This window comes from Rhagoletis zephyria, unplaced genomic scaffold, assembly GCF_001687245.7.
Source record: "Rhagoletis zephyria isolate East Lansing unplaced genomic scaffold, Rhagoletis_zephyria_1.1 Rzeph_scaffold_03784, whole genome shotgun sequence".
NCBI classification, from domain to species: domain Eukaryota; kingdom Metazoa; phylum Arthropoda; class Insecta; order Diptera; family Tephritidae; genus Rhagoletis; species Rhagoletis zephyria.
Genome location: NW_016160867.1, coordinates 40,195 through 52,276, shown reverse-complemented (window position 1 = coordinate 52,276; position 12,082 = coordinate 40,195). Strand labels below are relative to the sequence as shown.

Sequence of the window (12,082 nt, the reverse complement as noted above, 5' to 3'; positions counted from 1 at the left end):
GGCTCTCATTCTCGAAACAAACTGGATGTTGCCTTTAATAATGCCACAAGATATGGGTTTGGTGCTTTGACAATAGCAGATTTTATTTTAATACGGTATGCCTCCTGATTCGGCCAAATGAGGCTCCCTGATGTACTTTGATGAGCAACTAATCCCAGTCACAATAATATTTCAATACCTGTACATTTGTGTGTGTGTTTTTGGTAAAACATATCTAGCCTCTGATTGAAGTACCGAGCTTAGCTCGACTTTAGCTAGCTTAGACTAGGTTTCAGTAGATGCTATAGCTGATATTCTAGAGCTTTTTTCTCTCGGAATGCCATCGGCATAGACTTTCAACCCGCCTCTACTGCGCAGACCACTTTCACACGTCAATGTGAATAGAGATGGCTTCCTTATCATAAACTGGACTCTAGTTACCAAAAAACCTCGATACTTTTTTATCGACAATTCAAAAATGCGCAAATGAAAAAGTAAATTATTATTATTATTAAATTACCCTAAATAAAACACGGGCCTACGTTTTTTTGGAAACAAAATGTTGTGATGCGTTCCTGTTTTTTTAAAAGTCCTCGGGAGCGGTGTGTTTTTCGATATCCCCACCATGTTAAATTGTTTCCTCAGAGTTTTATCCCAAAATGAAATCTTTAGACGCCATGAGGGTTTTAAAAATCATAAAAGAAGGTCAATCCCCAGGATGGGGGAAGGAAATAAAAACTCAATAACTATATTGACATAGTATAATTACGGCGAAAAAAACTCAATTGCCTTGCAGACAACACTTTATCACTCTTTGTGACACGCCTCTAAAAATAATTGAGTCATACAATACTGCAACTAAATTAAATACACCATTAGTATGTGTGTAGATTTCTATAGCGTATGGACAATATTATGGGACAGACAGAAAACTAAGCAACTGTAACAGCAATGAACATTAAATCCAATCATGCGATAAATAAAGACAAGCTTCGCCAACCGCAAACCAAACGAAAAAAAAAAATTAATTTAAATACAGAAATGTAAAAAAATTAAAATGTGTATAAATGTTTGAAGTAGAAAAATGCATAGCTGTGCGTGCATACATACATACACACATACATATGTATGTCTGAGTATATCGCATTATTTCTATAACTAAACATAGTAAATTGGTAGCAAAGAAAAGAAAATGAAGAAAGTTAAACTCAAAGCCATTGCTCGCTTCACAGCTGCCTCATTAAGTGACATTCAGACGGATTTTTGAAATCGCGGACATAGCGCGCGCGCCAACTTGTGTGTGCATAATTTCGTTTGCATTCGTTTATGATTAAATATGTACGTATGTATATGTATATACCTCAACATTTTTATGGAGTATTACAGCAGACATCAGCTAGCAATGTCATGGCTACTACTCGTACCTGCATACCTGTTGAAAAGTGAGAGCGACTGCGCAAGCACTCTCGCTTGTGCTGCCACAGTCGTCGCTGGCGTCGACGTTTATAGATGGCAGCAACTATTGGCGCTTTTGTGAGCGGGAAATTAGCAACTTGTTTTTTACTACAAAACGCACAGTTGTTTATGCCGGCTTGTTGAGCAGGAAGTAAATTTGCGGTGGGAGCTTTTTTTTGCTAGATTTATGTGCAAGCCGCTTGGTGAAGTTGGTTACCATCGGGGCTTATTTGCTTAGCTGCATGCAGTTGTAAAAAAAAAGTAGAGAAATAATGAGTAAGTTGTAAAAAGAGCATGAAAACTGCTGCAATGCAGTAATGCCACAGTACTGAATAGCCGACGCTATTGCCAATAAGGGTAGATTCCAAAGAGCCATGAGGCTACTAATCGTATCGTGTCATCAGATTAAAGTTCTATGTATTTAATTAATTCTTGAAATAATTTTAAATTTAAATATTATTACTTTCTACTACTACTAGTGTGTAGTAGCGTGGTCCAAAAATGTATGTGAAAAAGTAAAGTCGGAATATTAATGCTCTCACCCCCTAGGATTGTTCCATCAAAAAAAAAAATAAAAATTAACCCCCGTTTTTTTATTTTGAAATCAAAAAAATATTTAGAGGTCGCTCAAAGCGCTCAAAGTTTTCCATGTGTTTAAAGCGATGCGGGACCCATTTGAGGTTTTAGGGGTCCTATGAAAAATTATTAATAATAGAAAATTGTTAAATAAATAATTGGGTATTGTTATCGGAAGTCTCTTGAAGGAAAATGAAGTTTTCTGACCGAAAAATATTGATTTTCAAGAATTCCATACCAGCTCTCCAATTTTTTTTTTTTTCAAATAAAGTACATGGAAACCTTTAAGCGCTTTGAGCGACTTCTAAATATTTTTTGATTTCAAAATAAAAAAAAAAATAGGGGTATAACGTTTTTCCGTGGGAGCATTAACATTCCGACTTTACTTTTTTTTTTGACCACCCTAATGTTAGTCTGTGCAAATTTTAAATGAAAAAGGATGTGTGATAACTTTTTTGTTATTGCAGTATTGAAAAAATTTACTACCGAGCAAAAAAATCGCCAGATTACCAGTGTTCGACCCTAATTTAACTGTGACAAAAGCTTTCGATCGAAAAATGTGTTTTTTCTCTGAGTTACGCTTTTTTTTGGAATTTGGGCCACTGAATAGAAATAGCCATACAATCTAACCTTTTCTGAGAAAAAAAAAATTAACGGAAAATCCTATCCTTAAGGTGGAAGAAGTTAAATAAATCACAATAGAGGTACAGCCACAAAATTACTCGTATAATCAAAATAATTATTGTGAGTAATATATTTACGTACATACATATGTAAGATTTAATGTTACAAAAGGGAAAACCATTGTGAAATTACTTCATAAATGGAAAGCAAGTAAGTACTTACCATTGTCAGCAAAAGCCGATTCACTGATGCGGAAGTAGGCTTGTGGGAGGCTCACAATCTAATACATACAAAGACGCCCATTGTGGGTATGTAGAGTATGCCAATAAGTTAATTGGTTCGTAAGACATATGTATGTATGTATGTATCTTGATAATAAACAAAAGCTACAAACTAAACACTTGCACTTGGTGTAACTAATCTAAGTAAACAACTGACCACATTTCCATGTAGGAATATCAGCTAGTAAATGTGAAATATACAACTAAAATTCAAAAAAAAAAACCTAACCAACCAGTCACCCAACTGTAGCATTACTAAACGACATAGTTGCATAGTTGGCGTTGCAGGAACACAAATTGCCAGACATGCGCCCAAATAATGGCAAGGCATACAAAAAACATAAACAAAATGTGGCTAAAATAAAGAGGAAAGCGACAAAAACAACTTATTAAAGTTTCCACTTGTTGCCTTAGCAAGTACTATTTAGTTTGTCTCTATGAATTGTATAGCTACATATGTACATATGTGTGTGGGTATGTATTGCTCATGTGAAGAAATGTTTAAAATAAATGTATAACACTTCCTTGTAGCTATTTTCCGATTGAGGAGTTGGAGTCCACAACAGCAAAAAACCTGTTGCCATAGCAGACCATGGCCGAGAGCCAGCGAGCAGGCGTTAGGTGCCGGCATTGGCAACAGCGCAAAAATTTTGTTTATTAAGTCAATAAGTGATTTGGCGGAGATTTGTGCAAGAAAGTAAAAAAAAAATTAAATTAAGAACTTATTGCCGTAAAATTACTATTTCAATTTCGCAGACAAGTAATTCTTTTAAGAGAAATCCTTGAAAATGAGCGCCGGTTCCAGAGCTTCCGGTTCGGATGATGAGCCTTTGGTGCCGGAGGATTTTGATGATGATTTCTATACGAATTTAATGGATAAAGTACCTGAGGTAGAGTACCGAAATAATTTTCTTATGCATTCTGCTACTGATTATACTCTCTTATTACATATGTACATATATGACTGCGTTGCAGATTACGAAAGCTCTGCGGCAGAAGGACACTCACGATAATGCGGACAATGTTCAACGTATGGTTATTTGCTCGAATCGCTACAAATCAGACTGGCATTTGGAGCAACTGCGCTGCCAAGAGCTTACCGAAGAAATACAGCGCTTGAAAGAACGTTTGGATCATGTCAACAAGATGAGTAAAATGGATCAGGCAACCATAGCGGAGTTGCGTACTGTCATCGGTGGGTGATTGATTGGTAATCGAAGTAATTAAAAAAAATGTTTTAATTAAATTTGTCTCACTAGAGGGCGCTTGGTTGCAAAAGGATGCCGCACAATCACTTTTGTCTCACTAGAGGGCGCTTGGTTGCAAAAGGATGCCGCACAATCACGTGAACAGCACGCTCAGGATGAAATGTTGAAGATGAGAGAAAAAATGGATACACTCGAGCAAATGGTTGAGCATTTAAGCGATAAGCGCTCTGGGTTGCAAAGGTAAGTGAGAGAGATTTTAAGCATTTTTCTTTGTACGAAACACAATATTGACTTTGAGGAATGGAATATGGAAAAGGACGGTCTTATAGTTCAAAAACATAAAACCAGCGCTACGAAATACCTAAACTGGAATGTAGGGATAGGTCTAAAGGGGGGCAGAGGTTTCTAAAAATTAAGTTGGCTAGTCTTCGCCTTCAACTTCGTGTTCGTTTTCATATTCCATATATATGGTATTCGTATTAGACTTCGCATTCACTATCGTATTCGTTTAAGTCGCTATTTTCGTGGTCGTGCGTGAATCATATATTTATTCGCCTCCGTATTTCCTCTTCATATTCGTCGTCGTAGTTTTCTTCATATTAATATATGTCTTCGTCATTGTCGTCATATTCGTATTCATCCCTCTATTCGTATCGCATTCGTGTCCGTGCTGGCTTTGTGTACGTCTTCGCAATCACATTTGTATTCGTCCTCTTTTTCATATTCGTGTGTGTCTTCGTACTCATCTTCGTCGCCGTTTTATATTTCGTCTCCGAATTCGTCTTCCTATTCTACTTTGGCTGGTCTGTGAATTCGTATTCGTATTCGTATTGGTGTTCGTGTTTGTCTTCGTTGCCATCTTCTTATTCGTCTTCGTGTTCGTATTTTCTTCGTATTCGTCTTATTACTCCCCTTCGAGTTCGCGCTCGTAATCGTCTTCCTACTCGTCGTTGCATTCTTTTCCGTTTTCCTCTTCGTACTCGTGTTCGTCTTAGTGGTCTTCGAGTTTTTGTCTTCGGTTGCTCTTCGTATTCGTTTTCGTATGCGTATTGGTCTTCGTTGTTGTTGTAGCGGCACTACTAAGCCCCGGCCAGCTATGTTTGTCCACCAACCTTCGTCGTCAATCTGAACTAGTGATAGGCCCAAGAAATAAGCTGTTCGACGGGGTTGGACCATCGGGAGAGGTTTGTTAGCTGATTAGGGCTGAGCTAAGGTGTGAAGAGGTGGTTGGTGATATTGGGGTCGAGTGCGGAATGTAGCTCTCAGTGCGGTTACAATATCCAGACCATAATTGGGACAGAGTGATGCGGGGCTCTCGTGACAGTGGAAGCTATGTGTCTGCAATGGCGGATCCCATATTTGTCTCCGTCTTCGTATTTGCTGAGATAGAGAAGGGCTGCGCAGCGATCCATAAGTCTATGACCCTTCATTGGTCTGCAAAGGGTTCTTTCAGAGAATGAAAAAGGAAGTGCCACAATACTGAACAAGTACGGATGGTAAACTACACAAAGACTGCTACAGAANGTATGGATACCCCGCCAGAGAAGGGCTGCGCAGCGATCCATACGTCTATGACCCTTCATTGGTCTGCAAAGGGTTCTTTCAGAGAATGAAAAAGGAAGTGCGACAATACTGAACAAGTACGGATGGTAAACTACACAAAGACTGCTACAGAATTTTTTACTGGTAACTGCATAACAATAAAGCACTTGTCAAGCTTGGGAATGTTTCTTTCTGTGAAGTACAGAAAACGGCAAGGTAAATTATTTATGTGCCTTTATGAAGTCCTTACTAGCACATACCCTTAATGGCAATTCGCCAAGAGATTTCGCGAGGGTCCTTAACGATGCGTTGTTGAAAGAAGACCTGTACCCATAAATAAGATTGTTATGATAGATCACTTCTAGCCGCCGTAACTAAATAGTAGATTTACTTCCTCTTCTGATTAAAAATGTAATCTAGATTTCCGCTCATCTTATCAGCAATTTCACTTCCTCCAATAATTCCACGTCGAGGGTCCCAGAAGTGAGGGATACTAAGATAACTCATTAAAAAAAAGAATAGTGAANTGTTGAAAGAAGACCTGTACCCATAAATAAGATTGTTATGATAGATCACTTCTAGCCGCCGTAACTAAATAGTAGATTTACTTCCTCTTCTGATTAAAAATGTAATCTAGATTTCCGCTCATCTTATCAGCAATTTCACTTCCTCCAATAATTCCACGTCGAGGGTCCCAGAAGTGAGGGATACTAAGATAACTCATTAAAAAAAAGAATAGTGAATTTGGACTTGGAGGAAAAAAAATCTTATTACCTCCTCAGCATCGCCTTTCTTCCTATTTTACATTCTTAAATGAAATCAAAGATCTATACCTCTTATTTTTCACAAGCAAACGGGATGAACAAAACGAGCGAGATAAACTTAACAACGAAATTCGGGAACTTAACAAGCGTATCCAAATACAACGCCTCTATACCAGCGAAGTGGAAGCAATGACACAAACACTGGAGGAAAAGAATAAAGCTTTAGTCAAAATGCTTGATGTAAATTCATTTTTTTGAACACTAATTAGCATAACGTGTCCACTTGGTTTGACAAACATCCCCAAAATTGCAGGAAACCTCGAATGAAGCGTACAACAACCGCAAACGTTTGGACTTGCTGGAAAAGGAGCTTGCTCAGACACGCAGCGAAGAAGCCAAAGCCAAAGAGAAGATTCAACAAATCAAATTGCACAATGATCAATTGATCAAATTAAAGGTGCGCCATAATCTACAAATCCTCTCACTAAAGAGCAATCTGGAGCATCTGCATACGCAACATAACACCACAAGCAACAAGCTAGCCAAGACCGTAGTGGAACTCGAATATGCGATACAGGAACGCGATGAGAACAAGCGGGCGTTAACGCAGCGCATTAGTCTGTTGAAGGTGAGTTTTAAGAAATGCTGTAGATTAACTTCTATGTCGATTGTTCGCATTTTAGACGCGAGAGGATGAGATAATCAAACTGAAACGTGAGAACGCAAAGCTGGTCAAATCGGAGGAGAACACCGCACGCAAGTACGCAACCCTAAATGATGCACGCTCCAAGGCGGAGGAGGAGAATGCGCGCTTGAAGTAAGTGAGCTTTTGAATTTACTTTCGACTGGAAAGTATTGATTGCCGCTCATTATTCTTCACAGAACCCAGCTGAGTACACAGGACAAGGAGTTGGAATCGATGCGACGCATTGTACATCAATTCGAAAAGAACAACGAACATCTGACTAAGGAGCGCGACACGCTGAAACGCGACTTGTTCGCCGAACATCAGACAGCCGAACAGACAGACGAACAGTTCCAGGAATCGGCAAAAGAAATTGCAAGAGGACTACAACAAGTGAAAAGGAGAAGACGAAAAAAGTAGATGAAATCCAAGTTTTGTTGGACAAAATCGATGCGCTGCAAAGTGAGCACTACCGGCATTAAACACTACCTATATAATGCTATAATAACTAATACTACTCTTCTTACTCTTAACCACAGACGAAATACAATTGAAAGAAAACTACGAGGTTGAACTAAAACGCGCCATAGGCGATCTCGAGCAAAAGACTAACAATCTACAACGTCAACACGATGGGTTGTTAAACGAGAAAAACAGTGTTATGCGAAATCTGCAGACTTCCGAGGAGAAACATGGAAAGTTGGAGCAACAAATTGCCAAGCTGCAGGAGGATATCGAGTGCTACAAAACTAAGGTTTCCCTCAGAGAGAGTGAAATGGGTCGACTGCAAGTGCAGATCGATAAATTGGAGAAAGAGCGCCGGCTGCTAAAGACTGAGCTACGCTACTCCCAACTGGCGCATCAGCACACACGTTGTGAATTGTTGGAGCGTAAGAAGCTGTGCGATAAGAACACCAAATCGCTGCAGGTCAGTAAGCTACACGCAATTATCTTAGGCTAGAATTAAAACGCCAATAAATATGTCTACTTCCTTTTTATTTTATTTTAGGAGGACAACCAAAAATTATCGCAACTGAAGCGTGAACTGGATCATATCAGAGACGAGAAGAATACCGTCTCAGTGGCGCTCACAAAATGCAATGACGACTACGCGCAGTTAAAAGATCAACTGCAAACACTGCAAACGGCCTACGAGCAAACCGAGCGGCAATATGCGCAAGCGCAAGAAGATATGCGTCTGATGCGCATGGAAATCAAGAATTTACGTACGGAACGCAATGTGTTGCGCAAGGATCGCGAAAATGCGGCAGATTTGCGTCAGGAACTGCTACAAATGCATAGGCTGCTGAATCAGGAACGCATCAAGGCACGCGCCATGCAGGAGGAGATGATGACACCGATGAATGTGCATCGTTGGCGCAATTTGAAAGGACGTGATCCAGAGAAAATGGATCTCATACAGAGAATACAAACTTTGCGAAAGTAAGTGTAGACATCGAAGTGGACTACATACATATCCTTCCTCCTCTTTATTGGCTCTGTAACCGTCTAGGTGATTTTGGCCGAGGCCAAAACAGCCACCAGGCGTTTCTCTTCTATGCCAACTGACGCCAAGTGAAGCCAAGTCCTTCTCCATCTGGTCTTTCCACAACCAGCATCGCGACTGCATATCCAAGTTTATGCATATAATGTTTGTGAACTAACGTCAGGAAAATCTCCCAGTAACATATGTGGAAAGATACAGAGAATCCTTAATAAGATTTATGAATAATGCAGTTTTCGGGATTTTAATGTAAAGCACAGCACACCTGGTTCCGGTGCATGCCTAAGTCTTACCGCGGAAGTGAAATATATTTACGTAACTGTAGAAAGAAGCCTTTAGTAAGACCGTCTATAGTGCTTTGGGTATAATCGTTTATTCACGTATTCTGATGTAGTATAGTGGAGTAGAATCATTTGTCTAGAATGCTGGACTGAGAATGCGAAACGCCGAGAATGCGACTAATTTCAGTGCCTACGAGCTTCATAGGATTAGCCAAGAAGTGCGGGCCAGAAGTTTCCATCTTAGCCTTGCGAAGCCCAACCATCCAAGAGTGGACCTCAGAAGAGCCATACCCGATGATAACATTTCAATGTCTTTGTGGTCCGGCGTCCAAATAAGCCGGATTAAGAAGTATTCCGACGCGATTTAGAAAGGTCAGATATTCCCTTACCGATTTCATCATAGCGGCGAGGGCCCTGATAGCCGCCTGGCTATCAAAATATGTAATAATATCCACCCTAATTGACGTGTACTCTTCTGCAGTGAGTCTCCCATTTCCTTGATGGCAGCTACTTCCGCCTTAAAGACACTGCAGAAGTTCGGAAGCAGAAACATAGTTTTGGTGGAGAAAACACCTCAACGAATCATGCCATCAAGTTTTGATCCATCCTACCACCTTCCTGTAGTCACGCGCCAGCCACACCTGCCTTGAAGAAATCTGGGTAGGAAAGGAGCTATTGGGAGCCATTTTGGAAGCACAGTAATATATTCATTCAGGGACGAAATCACAGCTCTCTAGAACTCCAGAGTGTCCAGCTTTCGAGTAAGTTAACCTTCTGGCTTCCCTTAGCCTAATGGAAGTTTGTGCTACGAAAACTCAGCCCGCAATATCTACAGGGCTGATGTTCAACATGGCGTCAAGCGGCAGTGTAGCCATTGATATGCCAATTAGAGCAATCCCTTGTACCCGCACCAGTTGCTTAGAAGTGTGACCTTCTCTACCACTCTCAACGCCCCGACGCCCCGTACCACTAGACAACGCCCCGTAAACAAGACACTCTTGACTATGCTTTCATAGTGCCAATGACTTTGGACGAGAGACACCACCTCTTACCAATAGCTCCGCTGCAGCAGAATTTATTGTGGACAAGCAGTAAAAGGCAAACGACGCCTTTCTTGCCCTTTCTTTATTGTTAGGATTCCCCAATATCTTCCAGGATCAGACCTAAGTACTTGACTCTGTTGGAGAGCTGCACATACGCACACCCCCGATCGGGGGAAGAGCTACACCGGGGACCTTGTACTTCCTAGTAAACAAGACCGTCTTACTGGAATTCACTACGGCGCGGCAGTTGGACGCTCACCTTTTACCAAGTTCAGGTTACTTTGCGTTAAAACAAAGACATCTAGAAATCTTCCCCTAACCATAAGCACCACATCATCTGCGTAGTGCATAGGCGATAACCCATCAGCCCAATTTCTCTCGTTCCTTCAGAAGGTCCTTTACAACCGCTAACCAAAGCAGTAGGCAGAGAACCACCTTTCGGAGTGCATCTATTGACTCTACGCTGAGGGCAGGCTTTTCGACTCGAAAGTTCTGTCGCGAAGTAAACCTTAAATGAGTCTTACTAGATTGGTTTCAACCCCTCCATAATCACATATTTGAAGGTCCCCTCGATGTCGGGGAAGGCTCTTACTGCATAATATTTTTGAGTGAAGGCTTACTCTATCCACTTTATTAATGTATGTTGGGCGGTATCCATCGATGTTGATCCCTCGAAAGACAGTGACGAGAAATCTCGTCTCTTGTGTGCAGATCAATCAGTATATCTATCGTAAAAAATGTAAAATGTAATCACATTCTCTTTGATTTGGGTACCACGAAGTTCCGGGAAAAGAGGCTGTTTAAAAGATTGTCAGAATATTACCCTTTTGTCGTTGGCCCTAAATATCAAACTAAACTCTCTATACCGACAGCTCCAAGAATAAAAATTAAGTTGGTTAAGCAACCAAGTGTATCCTAAAAATAGTGATGTGCGAAATTCCTTATCTAACACAGAGGGAAGGAGCTACGAACAATCACATTGATCGAGTCTGTCTCTGAGTGGAAGCACCGATCATTTCGTACGCGCTTTCCTTATCTAACCTAACCAACAAGCTCTTATATGAATAACTATAGGACACGATCTATGGTGGCAACAAATGGTGGTATTTATTGTGGACAACCCCCTTTCTACGCCTTGCTGGGAGATTGAAGATGGTATAAAGCATTTTCTTCACCATATTGATATAGTAAATTTTTGGGTTAGATGTACTGAGAATGACGAGTTAAGTTATCTTTCCCTCGACACAAACTACTAAAGTTCATTAGTGCCTAAAAATTTTTACACCTATTTCGCAATTCTTTTTATCCTTTCCATAGGCCTAGTTCTTAAATACCTGAAAAAACGATCTTGAGTTTTCCGGCCTACCATGAATCCATTCCATTCATTCTAAGTGGGAGTTGAAAGGGAAAAAGGAATGGAAATAAATTGACAGCTAAAGTATTTTTCTTGTTATTCTAGGCAAATACTACAACAAAACGTGACAGTACTGCATCACGAAGAAGCGCTCGAGGAATCGCAACGGCTTTATGAGGCACTTAAAGAGTTTATGCTTAAGCTGCCGAGTCATAAAGTGCGTGCCGAATTGAATAGCGTGAAAGTTAGTACATATTATAGTTGCTTGAGTTAAGCTGTGTTTCTTTAACTCGCACTGAAAATATATATACTTGCAGGCTACTTTGTCTGGCAAAGAGCGTAAATTGAAAGCACTAATGGCTGAACTGCACGTGAAAGAATTGGACGAGAAAAGTAATTCCCAAAAGTTAGACGAACTAAAGGTACGTCTTACCGATGCCAAATCTCAGCTGAACCACGAGAAAAGACAGAAGCAAAAACTTCTAGAAGAGCGTCAGCTATTGGTACAAATGCAGGCACAATGCTTCTCAGCGCCACCAAATATGCAACGCACACTGGGCGCTGGCTTCAAGCTCATAACTGGAGCGTAAACAGGAAACAAGTGTGTTCATGTTTTTTTTAGTTTATTTTTTTTTTAACTTGTGTATTTAATCGTGTTTTAAAATACTAAAGAAAATAGATATAGATATGGATAAAGTGCAGAAAATGAGCCGAGACTTTTATTATTTTTTGTTTATCAAGTTACAAAACAGGTATGGTATTTTATATGAGTGAAAGTTCCCAGCA

The 12,082-nt window shown here is 40.1% G+C and overlaps 1 protein-coding gene across 1 annotated transcript; it reads left to right on the top strand.

Moving 5' to 3' along the window:
* The first annotated feature begins 3,404 nt into the window (after window positions 1-3,404).
* LOC108369633 (cilia- and flagella-associated protein 58) lies at window positions 3,405-11,903 on the top strand. Its single transcript, XM_017624791.1, is given in 12 exon segments — window positions 3,405-3,805; window positions 3,891-4,110; window positions 4,225-4,363; window positions 6,516-6,669; window positions 6,743-7,057; window positions 7,113-7,246; window positions 7,312-7,487; window positions 7,490-7,576; window positions 7,654-8,042; window positions 8,124-8,557; window positions 11,402-11,540; window positions 11,614-11,903. Coding segments are annotated over 12 exon segments (2,562 nt in total). The 5' UTR covers window positions 3,405-3,703; the 3' UTR covers window positions 11,887-11,903.
* Window positions 11,904-12,082: the final 179 nt, after the last annotated feature.